General features: G+C 40.3%; 1 protein-coding gene across 2 annotated transcripts in view; it reads right to left on the bottom strand.

The window, feature by feature from the left end:
- Positions 1 to 912: 912 nt before the first annotated feature.
- The window catches only part of Gys2 (glycogen synthase 2), a 35,840-nt gene continuing 15,524 nt past the window's right edge, over positions 913 to 21,228 (bottom strand). Inside the window, exons 6-17 of one of the 2 annotated variants that reach the window (XM_037204004.1) lie at positions 20,552 to 20,669; positions 20,017 to 20,137; positions 17,109 to 17,215; positions 16,032 to 16,091; positions 15,534 to 15,612; positions 14,360 to 14,473; positions 12,006 to 12,132; positions 7,045 to 7,140; positions 6,064 to 6,227; positions 4,926 to 5,006; positions 1,735 to 1,974; positions 913 to 1,138 (exon numbers count right to left, since the gene is read on the bottom strand). In XM_037204004.1, coding sequence (XP_037059899.1) covers positions 1,750 to 1,974; positions 4,926 to 5,006; positions 6,064 to 6,227; positions 7,045 to 7,140; positions 12,006 to 12,132; positions 14,360 to 14,473; positions 15,534 to 15,612; positions 16,032 to 16,091; positions 17,109 to 17,215; positions 20,017 to 20,137; positions 20,552 to 20,669 — 1,292 coding nt within the window. In that variant the 3' untranslated portion in view covers positions 913 to 1,138; positions 1,735 to 1,749. Of the gene's footprint in view, positions 1,975 to 4,925; positions 5,007 to 6,063; positions 6,228 to 7,044; positions 7,141 to 12,005; positions 12,133 to 14,359; positions 14,474 to 15,533; positions 15,613 to 16,031; positions 16,092 to 17,108; positions 17,216 to 20,016; positions 20,138 to 20,551; positions 20,670 to 21,228 lie in introns of both variants that reach the window. The other variant, XM_028879872.2, reaches the window with a different exon arrangement.

The raw sequence follows: 21,228 nt of genomic DNA, 5'->3' as shown, positions 1-21,228 counted from the left end.
TATTGAGCCCAGAGCCCCATGCAACTGAACAAGCGGTCTACCTTTAAGCTACATCCCCAGGTGGGGGTCACTTTTCTAAGTCACAAACTTCATTCTCAAAGACTATGCTCATGACCTAGACACCTTGCTAAGGCCATGATTCCTAATGTTTCTTCTTCCTGGTGTATAAAAAGGTGAACTCACAACCATCTTCTATGTTGGTTTGATTCATTGCTTGCATTCCTGCTTCTACCTTCTCTGGAGAAAGTGGTGCTGATGACAGCCTCCCCTTGTCTTCAGCCATGTGATGCGGTGCCTTTTTCACTGTTACTCTCAACAACCCAGCTCTAAGATCAACTCTTCTACAGAGCATTTTCAGAGCAAGGCCAACTGACATGTCAATCAAAACGATCACTCTGCAGTGGGTGGGACACAGTGAATGGCTACTCAGTTAAGAGAAAGAAACCAGGAGTAAATCTGGTTTTGGGTGTTAGCGTTTAGTCAATTTAGTTCATTACATTTGAAACATAACCTTGCTTATGTGCAGCCATTCAACTTCCCCTTAAATACATCACAGAATGTTAGAGAAATCATTCCTACATTGAAGTACATGTCCACTACTTTTTAAAAATTAATTCTTTTTAAAGGATTCCTTTCAGCTGGATGGTAGTGGCACATACCTTTAATACCAGCACTCAAGGAGGCAGAGGCAGGAGTATCTCCATGAGCTCAAGGCCAGCCAGGTCTACAGAGGGAGTTCCTGTACATCCAGGACCACACAGAGAAACTTGTCTCAAAGAAGGAAAAAAAGAGAGAGCGATTCCTTTCAATATGTTAGCTACTGTTCATGACAAGTACATCACATGTGTTATTTTGATGTCTGAAACATTTTAAGAAAGATATACCAAAGAAAATAAAATCCGTAGTGACACATTTACTCATTTGGATTTGGCAATTTATTATCTATAAAAGATTGAAATTTCTGTTTAAACAACAAAAGCACTGTTACAATAAGGTGACACACAGTGATGGTAACATCTTACTATCAATGATTTGGACACAAATTCTAGATAGCAGATGTCATGTAGTAAATATACATTGGTATACATCAGAATATGGGTTTGGGGTAGTTTGTTTTCTTGTGGATTTTGACAATCATCTGCAGAGCAAAATAGAAATTCATGGCTTTAATGCAAATGGCAAATGAATAACAAAGTCTTGTTTATCTAAAATATGTGAGTCATGCAATCATAGTTAAGATTAAATCTTTCCTGGTAGAGATTTGCTTGGAGTATAGAAGCTTCATAAATATTAATCAAAGGATTATGATGATTATTTTTGTAAAAAAAAAAAATAAGTAGCTAAAAATTTCTGGTCACTTATGTTAGCCATTTTTTTTAATGTAAGGTCTTACTCTTTAACCCAGTCTGGCTTTGACATCATGGCAAGCCTCCTGCCCAAGCCTTCTGAGAGCTAAGATTATAGGTGTGAGTCACCATTTCCAACAAATTAACCATCTTCAAAATGCCTCTAGTCCTGCCACTTTAAAAACTCTTCTTATCTTTAAATTTACAGGGGAAACAAGACTTAAAGATAAAAATATATGTTTTATTCAGAATTACAGTGTTTTATTCAGAATTACAAAACTGTCATTCACTAAATCACCTCCTTTCTTAATGGGCAGAGAATATATTCCATTGTGATTTTCAGAGAAAGGAATCAAACATTGTCACTCTCTCCGAGAATCATTCTTACTTTGCTCGCTCTGATTCAGCTCTTATATTCCCCATGAAGCTTTTTCTTCCCCTTTGGAACGTGGTTCAGAGAAAATGGTGACTTGATATTTAACCGATCCCTCTCAGCCTCTTCTTCCTCATCATATCTTTCATCCTCATCTCCTTCATCTTCCACGTCGCTGCTCTGAGGACTGGAGGTCTGAGATCCTGATGGAGAAGGTGGTACTGAGGAGGGCCTGGGATACCTAAACCCATCCGTCTGCCAAGGACAAATAAGACACAAATGTTAAAAAAGACTTCTAGGTTTTCTCTTTTTTGTTATTTTGTTTTGTTTTTGAAACAGTCTGGCCTCAAACTCACAGAGATCCACTTGCCTCTGCCTCCAGAGCGCTGGGATTAAAGGGGCACACTACCACATCTGGGTGTTTTTCTCTTTTTAAATATAATAGTCTTTTAAGATTCAGTTACATTTGTGTGTATGTATGCACACCAGTGCATGCCATACTCATGATTTATCTTTTCCAAACTGACCATTACTCTATGAGGAATGCTGGGAACTGAACTCAGATCCTCTGAAAAAGCAGCAAGCACTCTTAACTGCTGACCCACTCTCTAGTCCTGAATTCTTGGTTTTCAATGACACAGACAGTACAGATGCTAATTTAATTGTTTTTAGGTAGTCTGCTGTGATCCTTTAGGAGCTCAAACATTTTGACTCTGGTACTATCAACACTGAAATAAACTCATTAAACATGTGGTTATCTTTGATTAAGCACTAAAATATACCAAGTGCTATATATACTGTCTATAATAATTGTATATAATTATACACTGTATAATTTAATATTCTAACAATATCCTCATAAATTTGTTCTTCTTGCTTCCTCTCTGAGAAAGAGACAGAGAAAAAGCAAACGACTTGCTGGAAGCCACAGCATGTGAGTGGTATAGCGAAATTTAGTGTCATGTCTGTGACAACCCCAGGGTCTTTCTTTAATCTCAATGGCCACACACATTGCTCTGTCATCTTTTAGATGTTTTCAGAAAGTCCCAGGATGTCGGCAGCTAAATAGGCCACTAACAGACACCACTAGAGAGAATTCTAATGGCTGGGTGACTTCATTGATTCCTGAGATTATACCAATCGCATCATTTTAGTTTGTGACGTTGTCCAGCTACCTCAGAATCACTGAGAAAGTTCACTTGACAAATGCATGCTGAGCACCAACTGTGCCTCATAAGTCACAATGCCACCAAAGGCACAGCTTGGAATGCATCACATCATCCTTGCTTTGCAGGATGCATGTGCTTGAAAGGCATTGGTCAATTTCATTTCAATCATTTTTGTACATTATTATGATGTTACACATGCATAGTCCTTTCAAGCTCCTGGTACTTTGCATAAAATCAAAAAAGGACCTGGAGCATGAATAACCTACCATGGACCATGCTGCTAAAGAAGAAGGACTCTCCCTTCCTCATCGACCATCAATTGCTGACAGTTTCCTCAGTTAAGGATGGGCCACATTCCTCTCCATGTAAAAAACTGATTAGTGCCTTCACCCCACGTGTATACTAATTGGACTCAATGAGTCAGAAGGAAGAGAAGGAAGAGGAGGAGAGGAAAACATAAAGTTGGAAGGAGTATGAGGGGGGGTGATCTAAATACATCTATGAAGGTATCAAGGGATTTTTTAAAAGAGCTGAGCCTACATTTAGGATCTCAGACAGAGTAAGAGCTAAACACTCATTAATTGAATAAAATATAAATTGGTGAATGGAGCTGAGTTAGCAAGTGAAATGTGCACCTTTAGATAAGTGAGGCACCCAGCTCTCCCAATGATATTATGATAGACACAGAGGTTGGAGTGTGAAGAGGGGAAGTTTAGGGGACTCCTCCTGCCTCACATAGGGGCTAACTCGTCCTTCTACATTTCTTCCATCTGAGCTAGGTGGGTTAGTCATTGTAGTATTAAGTAAAATTGTTCTAGTAAAAATGATTCCTGCCTGAGACCCTTGATCAGAGTGCAGGATTTGAGAGGTTTGTGAATCTTTTTGATGGGGATGGATAGTTTTGGGTGGAGTGATAAAATTGATGACTCTCAACACTGAGAATATTGTGAAAAATTTGTGTACATTTGCTCAAAAGATAATTCTTCAAGACACAGAGCCCCTGAACGAAGTGTATCTTTTCTGTTTCTTTCTTTCTTTCTTTTTTTTTTTTTATTTAAGGAGGGCTTGTTCCATGTTGCTCATGTTGGTCTTAAGCTCACAAATCCAACTGACCCTCGAGACTCAGCTTCCTGAGTAACTGGACTATACACACATGTCCCTAAGGTGATTTTATATACAATGGTGACTCAGATGTGTCCAACCTGCCATCCATGGGCTGCATGAGGCCAAGGATGGCTGTGAATGTGGCAACACAAAACTGTAACCTTTTTTTTTTTAAAGTGTAAGATTTTCTTTGTGGTTGTTAAAAAAATGTTAACTCGACTGCACAGTTCTTGTGTGTACTTTGTACACAACAACACAGTCTTGCAATATCAAAAGGTTGGACACACCTAGGTCTCATCTTCTCACTCTGAGGCTGTCATGAGGTGGATGCAAAGCTAAAAAAAATGTAGTCCTTCGATCAGTATGTAGATTCCAGCAAGGACAAGTCATGCTGAAGAGAAATGCCTGGATCTACACTGCTTTAAAGTGTGCCCTGTCCTCTCTCTTTAGAAGAGAGCACCTGTGAACTATGGTATTTCACTGACAGAGATGTCTAATTGGACGTTAGAAGAAAACTCCTGAAGGCCATGCTGAATGGAACATAACCACTCATAGGGTCCAATTCCTCCTCTGAGCTTGATTTGCTCTATTTCACTCTTGCCAAGTAGCCATTCTATATTTAAACACTTCCTTGGATAGCAAATCTACCTCCTGTTAAATCAACCCCCTCTATTGTTGAGTAACTCTCAGAAGAATGAGAGCCTATAACGCCTCCCAAGCATCAAGACAGAGAGAGTTGTAATGAAGAGATACCTCTCTGATGGTGGGAATCAGCCGAGACTTGTGTACCTCTAATCATCACTTTGATTCAACACAATAAGAGGAATACTGCCAGCATATTTAGCTACTTACAGATTCAAAGGTCTTGTTAGAAATGCCAAATAAGAAATGCCATTTTTTTTTAAAAAAGCAAGCAATGCGTTAAATATTTACCGTCGGAGGTGAGATGGGCTCCAGATGGAATTTGTCTGGAAAAGCTCTGCTTAGAGTCAGGTGTCTGGCATGCTGGTAATACTGCCAAGACAAAGCCAATTCGCATGTTATAAACACATTAGTGATTTTGATAACCAAGTAAGGATATAAGGTTCTATTTTCCTAAGCCTGAATAACCTATCTCCATATTAACTGATTATGTAAAACTGTACTTACTGCGCACTATTTTACCATATCAGACATTGTGCTGACCAATAGCTAGCTGTATATTTGAAGTTGGAGAATCTATGTGTATATTTGTGAATACAGAAATGACCATCTATAGTTCTGTTACTTGTCAATATACATGCCCAGAAATACCACAAAACATTGGGGGAGATCAGCTGTGTTGGCCATGCTGAGTTCAAGATTGAATATAAACACAACTGAAAATTGCTTTCATTCTTTAATATCTAGATATATTGGACAGTAATCTTGCCCAGACCTAGGTAAGGAACAGAACTTCTAAGGTCCTGGCCTTCTTGTACTCGGTTCAAATGAGGTAGTGGTATTAACGACTTAGGTCATGCTGAGCACTAGCATTATTGGATGTAGATACTCAGCACATGGCTGCACCAATTCTTGACCAGGAGAATTCAATAATATGCAAAAATCACGTTACAGGAAAGCTAAGGTACTTCGTCTATTATTGAATCACTCAGTTTTAAGATATGTGGACACCTATGGCACAAGTGAATGGAGGCATGCCTGTAGTTGTTGCCTTCATAGATAGTGTCCATTCTACCCTGCATTGTTGAAGAATATGATTGCATTATCTGTGGAATGAAAAACAAGATCTTTGCTCTTGCATTTTCTCAACCCCACAAAGCATTTCTGCACGCCTGTTATGCATCAAGCTAAGCACATGCCAGGTTCAGCTACATCCTAATAGGCTTGATATCATGGATATCTAAACCCATGAAGACTTGAGTTTATAACTTTGAGGACTCACATTCAGTTAAAAAGTACAGGGACACATCCCTGAGATTTCAGCACTGGTGGTACTGAGTTGATTTTACAGATTGTGACTAAAGGCAAGGTTTTCTTTGTGCAAGGTGATCTCAACATGCTCCTCCTAGCTCCTGAGGAGCTTGCTTACTCTGCCTAGGTATCTCCAGTCCAGAAGATCTGAGAGCCTCTCTGTGCGGTTCCTCTGGATGATTCTTTGACGGCGTGACTGTTTGCAAAACCCATAAAGAAACTGAGTCAGCTGATTGCAAGAATCATCTGGAGATCGGAAGCGCCTGTCAACAATGTAAATACCTGGAGAACACACACACAAATCAAAACACAACTTGCAAATTATTACCTAGGTTCCAGCAAAGACCACAACCAGCCCATCACAAGTATCTGCCTAAGCTTCCACCCTCACTTTATCTTCCCCCTTCTAAGGTTGTATGTTTTCTATGAACTTCTAGTTATTAAAAACCATCATCAAACCTGCCAACAAAGCAGATCTTACCTTAAAAAAGGTATCTAGCCCAGCAGGCCAGCGATTCTCTAGAAATTGTTACTAACCAGAAACACCAGGTGGGACCTATATTAGCTCCCTCCTCCCCCACTGGGCGTTCCCGCTTACAAACTCACTGAGAAGCACCAGAGGAGAGCTGCCTCCAGCAGGCTAAATTGCTAAGGCATAGGCAGAGAACCCGTCCTGGTCAAACTTTCTTGTTGCTAGGCAACATGAACAGACACACAGTGAAATGCAAATTGTCCTACAGTTCTTAAAAAGTGATTTTTTTCTACCTTGACATGAATCTTTAAAAGAATAAATGTGTTCTCTATAGAGTGACCAATATGCATACTCCAAGGCCATAGCTACTGTATTATTGCTCTTAGGACTTAAGGGGAAAAAATTCTATCACCATCATCAAAAAATAAGTTAAAGGCAAAGTTTGCCCAAATTCCATCCTTTTGCAATTCTTCTTGGGAGCAATATATTCAGTATTAAGAATATTCTTTCCTATGGACCCCTACTTAAATCTACTTTTAATTAGATGAGAAATATAAACTTCAGTTTCATTTCAGGACAGCTTTAGCATTAGGGCCTCAGGAGGATACAATGGGAAAAAAATCTCACCATACGCAGTAGGGTCAGCCACATGCTCCTGCATGAAACAGCCAAAGCCAGAGAGGTTTGTTGTCACACTTGGGATGCCCATCACTGTGCATTCAGCTGCCAGGGAATGGACAAAGAATGAGCTTCAGAACCCCTCTCAATTCTCACATTCATGTGCAGGAGAAAAAGTCCTGTTTGCCTAGTGGTAGATTGTTACTTCCTGCCAGGCACGGTATAACCCTTTATATGCGGTCATAACACAGGCAATCTTTGCAACCATCCATGAAGTGATGCTGACATCATCCCTCTCTGGCAGGTGAAGACATTAAAGCATGGGGAGTTGAGGTAACTTGGCCTCTTCATAGAATTGGGGGATATGAGAGAGCTGGGCTTGAAGTGAGACATCCAGTCCTAGAGTTCTTGCTGGGACCTGCTGCGCTCTACTGCCCGAGCCCAGCTGCCTGTTTGCTGGTTTAGTTTTGTTCCATTCTGTGCTTGTGACTCTGCTTGGCAACTTTATGGAGTATGGTGTGTGCTCGGACACAGCCAAGTTCTCCTCTACTAGAATTTCCTCTGCACACATCCCTGCTACTCTCTTAAGGGTGCAGGGAATTCGTGATCTCTTTCAGTCTTCCCTCACCTTTTGATAAAACCTGCTTCCCACAAAATATCTGAGCTATCTCTGAAAATACCTTTCAAAGATAGTTACATTTTTTCTTTGTTCATTTGTGAGTGTGTGAACCTGTGTGTACATTCATGTGGATGCCCAAGGCTGATGTCAAGGAAATTTCCCCAATTGCTCTTTGCTCTTCCACCTTTCATTTAGTCAAGGTCTCTCAATGAAACCCAGAGCTGGTATAGCTGGCCAGCTTGCTCTGGGACCCACTTCCTATTTCCTCTGAGGCTGGAATTATAAGCTTATTGCCACTTCCATGAGGCATTTGGTGGGTTTGGGGCATCTGAATGCTGGTCCTCATGCCAACATGTCAAGTCCTTTATCTCTTGAGCCATTTCCCGATCCCAACGTCTACACTTTAAACAAGTAATATACATGTATTTGACTAGGGCAATATTCTTGGTTCTTGAGTGGAGATGTGTATAAAAGTTGTTCCATTACTCATGGTGGAGTTCAGCTTAGATCACGGCTTTGTCTCCTCTGCTTGTGAGTATTTCTTCTTGGCTTAGTTATTCAGCTATATGGCAGTGTTTCTGACTTTTAGGGAAGTGTCAGAAGGAGTGTAGGTGGGAATTACCAACTTCTTTGAAATCTAATGAAATTTTTGGAACTCCTCCTGGGAATAATTCATATACTTACATATACACAAAATTTTGCCAAAAATGTCATGGGATTTCATTCTCACTAAATAATTCACTAATATATTTTGTAGTAAAAGCTAGGAAACCATGAAAGCTCAATGTATGTCCCTTGAATGAATTTAATAAAATAAGTGTTTTTTTGGACGTTCTAAAAGCTCAGTGCTGGTGTCTTAGCTTGCTATCTATTGTCCTAAACACCATGACCGTGAGCAATTTGGGGAGGAAAGGGTCTATTTCACCTTACATCTCACAGTCCATCCTGAAGGGGAGTCAAGGCAGAAACTCAGGAAGGCACCTGAAGGCAGGAGCTGATGCAAAGGCCATGGAGCAACACTGCTTACTGGCTTGTTCCCCGTGGCTTCCTCAGCTTCCTCTCTTATACAAGCCAGGCCCAGCTGCCCAGGAGTGCACCACCCACAGTGGATCCTCCCACATCAGTCATTAATCAAGAAAATTCCACACAGATTTGCTTACAAGCCAAGCTGAGGAGACATTCTCTCAAGTAAGGTTTCCTCTCCCCAAATAACTAGCTTGTTTCAAGCTGAAAAAAAAAATTAGCCACCATATTATTGTTATAAAAACAAATTTGAGATTATGTAATACAAGAAGGCTAAATCTCTACCACAGGAAGGCTTGTTTTTCTTCCAGTATCCATGTAGAGGGTGACTAACTGTCTTTGGTGGTCTGAATATGAGGTGGCCCCATAGACTCGTGTGTTGGGACAGCTGGCGGTGCTAACTGGGAAAGCAATGAAACCTTTAGGAGGTGAAGTCTTATTGGAGGAGAGCTTTGGGGATTGACAGTCTCTCTCTGCCGCCTGTTCACTCTCTCCTTCCTGAGTTCAGACGCAGCCCTCTGCTCCTGCTTCCATGCCTTTAATTGCTGCTGCCATCTTCCTGTCATGATAGACTATACGCCACTGGAACCATAAGCCCCGCAAATGCCTTCTTACTTAAGCTGTTTTTGTTGTTTTAGGTTTTTCATTTGTATGTTTGTGTGCCAGGGTATTTTATCAAAGCAACAGAAAAAAACACCCTAACATTCTTATTTTGGTAAATTTAAAAGGACAGAAAAACTCATTGGCTGTGTTAACACAAAGTCCATAACTTCTTCCTTCCCTCTTCTCATAACTTCTTTGTCCTTTATCTTAAAACATTAGATAAATCTTTGATATACTTGGGGTCCCATAAATGAAGTTCTGGGAACCTGGAGAGATGGCTCCATAGTTAAGAGCATTGGCTGCTCTTGCAGAGGACCCAGGTTGGTAGCTCACAATCCTCTGTAACTCCAGTCCCAGGGGATTCAATGCCTCTCTGGCCTCTGTGAGCACTGCATGCTTGTGGTGCACAGGTACCCATGCAGGTAAAACACTCATACACTTAAAATAAAAGTAAAACGCCTTAAATAAAAGATGATTTGCTGGGCCATGGTGGCATATACTTTTAATCTCAGCGCTTGAAAGGCAGAGGCAGGTGGATCTATGTGAGTTGGAGGCCATTCTGGGCTATAAAGTGAGTTCCAGGACAGCCAGAGCTGTTACACAGAGAAACCCTGTTTCAAAAAACCAAACAACAAAAGCAACAACAAAAAACCCACTCAGTGGAAAGGCAGCTGTTTAGGTTTCTAACAGTCTTTGCATTAGTGGGAGTGTCTTCCCAGTCCCTCAGTCATTCATGAATTTGGCTTTTTCCTCCTCTGTCCACACTAGGTCTCCCTACAGGAAAACTGGGAACAGGGATGGATAACAAGTGTTCTGCTCATCAGCAAAATGTGTGTTTTGTTTAATACTTTATTAAATATGTGATTGAAACATTTTTTGTGGACATTTCCTAAGAAGGAAAACTGTTTTCAAAAATGCAGAATTGACACTAATAGTAAGTTTTAGAACTACAAGGGAGAAAGAACTATTTAGATGCATTGTTATATCAAACTTTTAAGAAGTAGTCATATTTTGTCTGTTAAAGGTTTTTTTTTTTTTTTTGTTTTTTTTTGTTTTTTTGTTTTTTTTTTTTTTTGAGACAGTGTTTCTCTTTGTAGTTTTGGAGCCTTTCCTGGATCTTGCTCTGTAGCCCAGGCTGGCTTCAAACGCACAGAGATTCACCTGCTTCTGCCTCCCGAGTGCTGGGATTAAAGGTGTGCGCCACCACTGTTAAAGTTTTAATAATTTTCTACTGCTAAATAATTACATGGGTGGAAGGTAGAAATTCTGGGTGCAAAATCACCTAAAAGAGAAAATTCTAATGAAGAAAAAAAGGGAAAGTCAAAAAGCAAATCCTTTGCAGTCTGGTTATTCCAATACTATGGAATCCTTGTGTTGTAGTTTGATAAAATTGAAACAATAGATCAGAACAGTACCAGCTGCAGAGCCCTATACTGCTCCTGTTCTGAGGGCTACAGTGTTCTCTCCTTATAGAATTCTAGGTACTGTATTTAAATCCTAGAATGAAAATATAGACATAGGGACGGGGGAGGTGGCTCAGTGGTTAAGAGCACATGCTGCTCTTTCAGAGGACCTGGGTTCAGTTCCCAGCATCCACATTGTGGCTCACAATCATCTATAACTCCAGTTCCAGGAGATCTGATATCCTCTTCTGGCCCCTGAAGGCATTGCATGCATATGGTATGCACATACATGCATGTAGCCAAAACATGTACACATGAAAAAATGTAAATATATAGACATTATGAATGTTCTTCTCTTTAATAATCCAACCTAATACTTCCCCTTTACCTGGCCTCTGCTATCCCTTGAGCTGTAGGTCAACAACAACAACAACAACAAAAATTAGCATTTTGTTTTAAAATAAGTGGAATTTACCTAGATCAGGAAGGGTATTTTTTATTATCAACAAGACATAGGAAAGCTATTTCTATCCTTTATGCTGGAATGCAGGCAAACTGTTTGCTTTTTATTTATTATTTAGTTAGTTGTGCTGGGAACTGGAGGGTCGGCCTTGTAGATTCTAAGCATATGTTCCACCACTGAGCTACACTTCTAACCCATTTCTCTTTTTATAAGATGCTTCAGTACAAATGCAAATTCATCACTCTTGTTGCTACTGGTAACCATACCACTTAGGGACCAGAGGAGAAAATGATAAATAAACAGAGTTGGCAGCATTTCTGAATATATGATGGCATTAGCTGTAATACCTTACCCACCACTAAACACAATGCTTTCTTAATACTACCCATGTTTTCAGGGCCAACTTTTGTTTTACAAAATCCAATTAAAAATTTTATCTGCATTCTTCTGAAATAGCTTTTAAAGAACTATATTGGAAGACTAACAATTTTTCATACTAGCTCTATCTATTTAGTTTATACTTCACATTAATGAGATCTACAGAGATAGCCTAATAATACAATCCTCATAAAACATTATCTTCCTCTTTGGAATACAATGAGGCAATGGGCTTGACCCACTCAGGAGGTAGCAAACCCCACTGTAGCACAGCCTCATAGGTTTTGTCTCTATTCTTAGGTTAGGCTCTGCAAAGCATAAAACTGATGCCTGAATGGAGCCAACCCAAATCATTTTTTAAAGGAACTGAGAACGCAAAGCCTCAGTAGAGATTTCCCGTCAACTTTAACATTGCATACACACACTTGAAATAACTTGCAACCAAATCAGAATCTGTCCGTAATCCACACATATCACATACCTGGAGTGTAACCCCAAGGTTCATAATATGATGGAAACACCCCAAGGTGACAACCCCGGACAAACTCTTCATAATCCATGGGTAGTAGGGGGCTGGTGGAGGACAGAAATTCTGGATGTAAAATCACCTAAAAGAGAAAGTTCTAATGAAGAAAATAAAATAAAACAAAACACTCCACACTTTATTTCAATCCTGGAGGATCCATGTGTTTTATACTCAGGGATAGAGGGAAAGATAAGTTATAAAGAACTTAGACTCTCCTTTTCCTTTCCTCCACTCTGTAGCTCAAAGTCTCCACTCTGCATGCTTAACTTTGCCCTTTATCTCCAAGTCTTGGGTCACATGGTACAGAGTTAACACGTACATTTTCTGTTTTCACACTAAACTAGGCCCTCAAGGCTTCTCCAGCCTTGTTCTCCACTGAAAGTTATATTTGGTTCTCTCAACTGCTGATCCCTGTCTTATTAGTCAGTTTGTTCTCAACTTGAGCAAGAAAGAGAGGATGGATCACCTGTGACCTACACATGAGTTATCTAAGGGAAACAGACCCCAGGGGAGGTAAGATATTAGAACAGTCCTGTCCAGATTAGTTCATGCTATCCCCTCTCACCTAGAGGCAGTTACCACCTACCACACTTGCTTTTATTCCACAAGGCTCTGTAGTCCACACAACAACCGGAGTGTCCTGTAAAGATACTATTCATGCCTCTGCTCAAAAATCACACTTGACTCAAATAAAAATATGTGCAGTGGTGTGCTGGTGTTCAAGAACCAATAAATCAAATCATAAATACCTACTTATATGTAAATATCATAACTATATGATATTCTAGAAAAGACAAAATTGTCAGGAGTTAGCAAACCACTATTTAGTGGTGCACATGTAGATATCATACTATATCATACTATAATGATAAATACACATCATTATTCACTTGTCCAAACTCAGAATGAATGAAGCCAAGATGAGCCCCAATATGAAGGACAGATCTGGAGGGATAGCAACATACCAACTGAGTCTCAGTTCTAGCAAATGATTTGTGCCAGTGAGGGTGTTACAGAAAGGATGTGGCGTCCAGATGAGACAGACACGCAGCAAATGAAATTGGACAATGGCTCCAGAACTAAAGCCTATTAGAGTGTATGCACAGGACTGGGAAGATGAAGGAATACTAAATGGTTGGCTGCACAAGTGTGCAGAAGAACCCACACAGAAACCAGATGGGAGGATGGAGAGGTGGGTCGATGGCTAAGAGCCCTAATTGCTCCACCAGAAGAACAGGGTTAGAATTTCAGTATCCATATGGTGACCCATAACCATCTGCAGTTCCAACTGGAATATCTGATGCCCTCTTCTGGCCGCCTTGGGTACCAGGCATACACATAGTGCACAACCGTACATGCAGGCAAAACACCCATGCACATAAAACAATAATAAAAACATCACTCCATATGAAAAGAACTTGTTATAATAAACACACTTGCAGGGCCCTTGAGGTGCTCATCAGGTACAGGTGTGTGTCACTAAGCCTGACAACCTGAGTTTGATCCCCAGGAACCGAAGGTGGAAGCAGAGAACTGACTTCCACAAGTTGTCCTCTGACCCTTTCATGAATGACATGGCACTTTTCATCCTCTACCCCACACACAAAATAAATACATGAATAAATATAATTTTAAAATAAAATGCATAAAAGAAAAAAAACACTTAAAAACATACCTCTTATCAGAGTCCTTTCCTAAAGTAAGTTTTAGAATATATTTTGATCATTAAAAAGTAGGTAATTTCCTTGTGCCTACTGGTAACATTGTGCGATTAAAACAAATGTTAGGATTAAAACTCAGAGTTAACTAATGTCTAAGAGTAATTACCTAAAACAAGAAGCAGAATCCATTTTTTTTATAATTTCTTAAATATTTTTTCCAGAAGATGTTAAAACAATGAAGAGCTTGTAATAAATTCCCTCCAAAGTATATTCTATATAATTCTTTTGTTTGTATATGTGCATGTGGGCATGGGGATATGAATTCTAGTGGGTGCATATGTGTCTTAATGTTCCTGCATTTGTGTGCACATGTGTGTAGAGGCCAGAGCTCAACCTTGGGTGCTGTTTTTAAGGAGTTTCCATGCTACTTTTTGAGGCAGGGTCTCTCTTTGGCCTTGAGCTCACCAATTAGGCCCGACTGGCTTCCTGGGGACTGGATTTACAAGCGTGTGCCCAGCTTGTACCAGGGTGCTGGAGGGTGACCTCAGGTTCTCATGCTTTCATGGCAAACATTTTACCAACTGAGTCTTTGCCTTGGCTTATTCTGTGCAATTTTGAAGCAGTTTATAACAAACCAATTCGTTTTACCTTGACTCTGTCTGCACGATTGTTGAAAAGTCCAATCCGTCTAATGGTGCTGAGGATGGGATCCGTGGAGTCATCAATCATGTTGTGAGTGGTCACAGGAGGCAAAGACTGTCTCTGAGGGAACAGGGGGAAGAAAATGTCGGTGGTGAGAAGCATAAATAAGTGTGACTCACTTCTGCAAAAGGTCATTGACATCTCATGCACCCCCTCTGTATTCAGCCCTCTAAGATGACGCTGGTTTTGATGACTAAGTTTTGTGTATTGCAGGGGAAGAGTTCCAGAACTTTCTTCACAGACTATGAACAGAAATCTTCTATTCCCCTCACCCCCCATGCAGCTACTGTATCAAAGACCTGGATTTCATAGCTGCTTCTGGATTTTTCTAGAATGTGCAGGAACTTTGGGATCTTCATCTAAGGTGAACTTGATTCACTGCAACTGTCTAGCAAACCACATTATTAACAGGATGCCCATGCATGTCTAGTACTATATTACATTTTAAAACAACAATTCTGTTCAGCGAAGAAGCATTGGCATTTTCTTTACTATGGTGAGGATCCTGCACTTTTGGAGGTTTTCACAAGTTTTTTTTTTTTTTTTGTTATAATGGACATAGTTTTTCATCTGAGTATATTGGTTCAAAAGGAATTCTGTAAATGGGTTCAAAGACAGACTTTGTAAGATTTCTAAAAAAAAAAAAAAAAAAAAAGAAAGAAAGAAAAGAAAAGAAATCCCTTAAAAACAATTCATAAAAGCACATACAAAATCATTCAAGTGACTATTTAAGAGTATGGTTTTGGGTGGGTAAAATGGCTCAGTGGTTAAAGGTTCTTGCTGCCAAGCCTGGTGATCTGAGCTCCATCTCTGGGACCCACATGGTGGAAAGAATCTAACTCCTTCAAGTAGTCCTCTGACTTCCACATGCCCCTCCACATGTCTTCCTCATGCCCTTCCACATGTCTTCCACATGCCCCTCCACATGACTTCCACATGCCCCTCCACATGCCCTGTTCCACAACCACAAACATAAATGGGATGAAAAGAGAATATTTTTCCAACTCTCAGATTTGAAATTTCCTAATTTAGCAAATTCCTTCATATGAATGAAGAAAATACGGCCTGGGTTGATTTTAATGATCATGAGAGGTGGTAGGTACTTTTAAATTTTTCTTACCTGAGTTGAAAAAATGGCTCTCTTCATAATTGTTATGTCATCTCGATCCAAGATACTATTCATGTCGGGAATTTCTCCTCTGTGGCGAAAACAGTGTTAAAAATAAAAACAGCTGGCACTAGTTAAGTGTTTTCTAATTGACATTAGTTCATTTATTGTAATATTGTCATTTACTAAGATGTTAACACAGATTTAATATATGAATATTTATTATTTATTTACTACATTAAGTCAATATATATTTGAACTCAAGCTCCTTCAGTCTCAGACTGATGTATTAATAAGTCTGAATAAGAACCTGTGTGCATATATGCACACATGGTCCGCTACTTGCAAGCTGTTTACTGATATTGTCAAAGGTAAAATGCTAGTGCTCATACGACATCTGCAAAGGCTACAAATTCCATTATGTTGGGACAAAATTCATGAAAAGTGACTAAATTGTGATGTGTGAATGGTGAAGACCTAAATGTTAGTGTGTAAGTTCTAAGCACTTACCTCAATAAGCCATCGTAGAGTTTCTTTCCAAACTTTTCCTTCATAGAATGCACAGTGTCCCTGTTTGACACAGACAGATTTCTAATTCAGATGCAATAATAACTTTCCACAGTCATCTTTGGGCGTTTGAATGAGAATGACTTTCAGAGGCTCAAATATTTGCTTAGTCCCTAGCTGGTGGGACTGTTTGGGAAGGATTAGAAAGTGTGGCCTTGTTACAGGAGGTGTGTCATTGGGGGTGGGCTATGAGGTGTCAAAATGCCCATGCAGTTTGAGTGAGCTCTCTCTGCCTCGTGCTTGTGGATCAAGACGTGAGCTGTCAGCTGCTGCACCAGCACCATGCCTGCCTGCTGCCTTGCTCCCCACCGTGACGTTCATGGACTGCAATGCACTTGTGAATGCTGAATCAAAACTTTCCTTTATAAGTTGCCTTGGTTGTGGTGCTTTGTCACAGCAGTAGAAAGGGAACTAAGGCACCATCTGCTGTGAAGGTGCTGTTGTCTCATCAGCGTCCCTTGGAGTTACAAGTATTTTTTTTAATATGCCCTCTCCTATTATTTCCCCACTGTCTAATTTAGCTTGGTTGAAAAAAATCCAGGACTAAGGCCACAAGGCGTTTGAACAGCACAGAAAGCTGGAACTCTTTTTTGCTTGAGGTAGCTGGGGAATGGTTGAGAGTGGGGAGGGTCAGTGAATGGAGGTATAGACAGAGCATGTTAGTGAAATAAATAGTCAATAACTGATCTGGGCTGAGTGTAGAAGGAGTCGTCATATTCAACTCCTTGCTTTGGTATACACTTTAAGTTTTCCCTGTAAAATATAACCAACCCATCTTTAACACCCATGTATGGATACTCGCTCATCCTGTGGTTGTTTGTTAGGATGTTTTTCGAGTACTGCCCACCATGTTACAGGCATTGCACAGTCTAATGCAGCAGGTAGCCCCAGGAGAAGAGAACCACACAGTATTTATGCTACATCAAAGAAACAAAGTTCAGGGACACAGCTCAGAAGTCACACACTTAGGCAGAACTCCCTTCACGTGTTGTCTGAGCAGGCTGACAAACATGAGATTACCACAGCTGCTTCCGCACCGCCTGGCCCTTCAGGGTTTCCACATTGAAATTGTTTGTCTTGGCAGGCATGATGAAAAACACCACCACAGTGACGTTACTCTTGTGCATCTGAGAAGGGTTAGAAAACACAGTATCGTCACCTAACAAAGACCAAAAAGCATCTGGCACGGGGACCTTAAGCCTGGAAAACAGTGTTTTCACGTGTCACAGGAGAGAAAGAATGCTGAGCTGTGAAACCTGACTTCCAATCAGGATTTGTCAGCAAAGAGTATTTCCACACCATTGGCCATTAACGTAGATAATAGTAGCTACTCATGTCATTGTGTTTTCCTGTGGCTAAAGAACACATGGGACTTGATAGAAAAAAAATCAAAATTCCTTCTTTAAAAGTTCAAAATTTAATGAGGATTTATTTCTTATTTTTCTAACTCTTTCTAATTTACCGATTTGTACAAATGGATTTTTTTACATGTTTCTGTTATATGTCTAGATGGTCCATATGATGCATTTTGACTTTTAGGCCAAAATGTAAAGGAAGAGAGCAAGCATGTGCTTCACACTTTTGATGTAGCAGTATGCGCTGGGGCACTTTAAACACACAATTGCCTTCCATCCACCCTTATAACCGCCAACCACAGTACATGTGATTCATTTCATTCTACTGATGATAAGGAAGCACAGTATGTAAAATATTTTATCTGAGTGCCCATAGCCTATTATGAACAAAACTAATATTTAAATGATTTTTTTTTAACTTCTGAAATCTGTTTTCTTGTTCTCTTCCACAGATGCCTTAGGCCTCACATCTCTGACAGGGAAATGACATATATCAAGCAGCTTTGGAGTAAAAGCCTAAATTCTAGATAAAACTATGAGCACATGGATGTCCTTGTGATCTAAACGACAGAACTGTGTCCTGAGTTTGGGACATCTTTCCATCAGTTGTGTGGCCTCTTCCCTCTGAAACCTCACAGTCCATTCAGGAAATCTACAAAAGTCATGGGACATGAAGTTCACTGCAGGTGGCAGCCAATGCACTATCAAATAAGCTACATATTGTGTATTTTAATTTCTCTAAGTATTATAATTATCTTTTCTCTCTAACTTAATAACAGTAGGTTTTTATTTACTTCACATCTACAAATAAAGTGAATATTTAATGACTGTATGGATTGTTTTTTTTAATAATGACCCTAAACATAAAACATGTTTGATACAGTTATATGCCTATTTACAAAGCATGCTTTAATGGATATATTCCTGGAAATATGAACAAAGATTATACAAGAATAATTTATTTCACTTTAATCTATTTTTGCAGATGCTATTATTATTACTAATAACTTTCTTATATTGCAGTTTGGGGAAATCTTTCTGCATATTTGGTATAATATTTTGCTAACAGAGGAAAAAAAGAACTATATTCCAGAAAAGCTTGGAGACAATAATACAGAACTCAGGAAAATCTAGATTGTCTCAGTATCTTTTTTTTGTTTTAAACTAAGTGTATACATGTGTGGGTGTGTGCATATGAGCACAGAATCTGAGGAGGTCAGAAGAGGGCATTGGATGCCCCAGAACTGGAGTTATAGGAGATTGTGAGCTGCTATGTGAGTGCTGGGAACCCAGCTCTGAAAGAAAAGCATGTGCATTCAACCACTGAGTCATCTCCGTGACTCCCGAGGTCTCCGCGTCTCAATAGCACTCAACTTTTACACTGTGACATTTGTTCTGCATTTTAGTGTGATAGGATTGGAATATAAACCAATCACTGTAGTTAATAGGACATGACGCCATTTTCTATTGCTGTCTCCCCTGCCTGTGCTTCTCTGCTGAATTCACAGGGAACCTCTTTGTAAGGCCTGATCCTGAGCAAAGGTGATATACCATGGGGAGCAGAACCCTCTTCATGTTTCCAGGTGAGGGAACACTTCAGAGATGGACAGTTGGAGATCTGTCAACTTGGAGAGCTGGTGTAGATGATAAAGGGGCAGAGGAATGAGTTTTTAAGATCTGTCCTGTTCTGTGGAAGAAAAGTACTGGGACACTTGACTGTTTCACATGCAGGAGGGCAACCACAGCTAGAACTGACTGGATTTGGATTGCTAGGTGTGATGCCAAGGGTGACCATCAGGACATTGTATCATCATTCATGGGCTACATCTGGTTTGGTTTCTTTCTTTCTTTCTTTTTTTATTTTTCAAGACAGGGTTTCTTTGTGTAGCCCTAGCTGGCCTCGAACTCACTCTGTAGACCAAGCTGGCCTGAAACTCAATGATCTTGCTGCCCCTTGAATTCTGGGATTAAAGGCATGTGCTACCACAATTTACATCTGGTTTCTAATAAATGATATATGGCTTTCAGTTTGCTTGACTTTGCTGTATCTGTCTTTCAATAAACTCCCGTTAAGAAAAAGAACTATTAAAATGTCTTTCTAACATATAGCATGTATAGTATGAAATTCTGGTTAAAAAATGTACTTTACAGTGTAGACAAAGACACATGTGAGTGACATGTAACTCAAATATGCAAATTGAGTAGGAGGAGTCATTTCCAGAATGACATCATTTTAAATGTTTTGTTACATTTCTCTCCTCCTCTTCCCTCCCTCCTCCCTCTGTCGTGTGTGCGCGTGTGCGTGCGTGTGTGCGTGCGTGCGTGCGTGCGTGCGTGTGTGTGTGTGTGTGTGTGAAGAGCATAGCTGCACAGTTTCCAGAGTCTTTCCCCATTTCCATCATGTAGGTTCTGGCATAGAAATCAGACCTTTAGCCAGTACCTCCACTGGCTGATCCATCTCATCTGCCCAAGGTTATCATTTTAAGATTTCAATGTCAAATTTCTTCTTGAAAACTAGCTTCTTCACATCCCACAGCAGAAAGGCCTTGTGCCTCAGCCCAGAGCTTTCTTACCCTTAGGAGGAAGTTGAGCCTGGATAAGGATTCCAAGAAGATGTCAGCCCCTTTGTTTGAGAATTCATACCTCCCAGCAATGAAGAGGAATAAAGTCTTTTCAAGATCAAAATCCAAATGACTGAAACAAAATAAAGCAATTTCTAATAAAATAGAACAAGAGCAACAAATTCCACAGCAGGAAGTCTATTCAAGCAGAGGGGGTCTGGGGAAAGAGAAGCACTTGCTACAATGCACGGGAACATCTTGAAACAGATGTGTGTGTATGAGTGTGTGTGTGTGTGTGTGTGTGTGTGTGAGTGTGTGTGTGTGTGTGTATGTGTGTGCCTGTAAATGCCCTTGAAGGCAAGATGAGGGTGTCAGAACCCCTCCCCATGCTAGAGTTACAAGTGGTTATGAGCCATCTGATACAGTGCTTGGAACACAACTCTGGTCTTCTGCAAGAGGAGTGTGTGTTCTTAAACACTGAGCCATCTCTGCAGCCCCCCCCCCCTGGGGAGGGGCTTTTTTTTTTTTTTAATCAAGAGAAACATACCCATAGAAATGACCTCGAACAAAATCCTGGATCCTGGCCTTGTACATGGCATGGAGATTTTGAAATTCATGCACTGCAGAAAACTTCTTAACATTCAAGCCATTGGGAGTTACTACGTCTGGAAAAGCAAAACGAAAAAAGGGGGCTTGTTTCTGAGAGGTAATACACATTCTTTGTCACCTTTAATGTCAGAGGGATGTAATAGACAGACAGACAGACAGAACCCTGAACGTGGTCGTTTCTTAAAATGACAATTTTGAGTTAGTGTGAGAGGGCAAACACATGAGGCTCAGTGGGTAAAGGGAAGTGGCCGCTGTGGCTGAATTTTCCAAGGTTTTTGGAGGTGGGAGAAAAAAAACGGCAGCATTCAACCCTTTGACAGGGCAGCCCCACAAACAAAAACTTCACTTTAGAACAGGAAAAAGCAAAGCATGTGTGTAAGCTCAGAGAGGAGCACTGTGGGCAGAGAGAAACAGGAAGATCAGGAGAGAAATAAGGACATTGCTGGCCGAGCTCCTTTGAGAACCACGAGTGTAAGAATGAGTCTGCACTGATTGGGTTTTGTCAATTTACTAGCGTATCTGGGAAGAGGGAATCTTAATTGAGAAAATGCCTCTGTGAGATGGGGCTAAAGGCAAGCCTGCAGTCCATTTTCTTGATCAGTGATGGATGTGAGA

The sequence above is a fragment of the Peromyscus leucopus genome, chromosome 3, assembly GCF_004664715.2.
Source record: "Peromyscus leucopus breed LL Stock chromosome 3, UCI_PerLeu_2.1, whole genome shotgun sequence".
In the NCBI taxonomy this organism is placed as follows: Eukaryota; Metazoa; Chordata; class Mammalia; order Rodentia; family Cricetidae; genus Peromyscus; species Peromyscus leucopus.
Note: the sequence above shows the minus strand (reverse complement) of the source record. Positions and strands in the feature narration are given on the sequence as shown.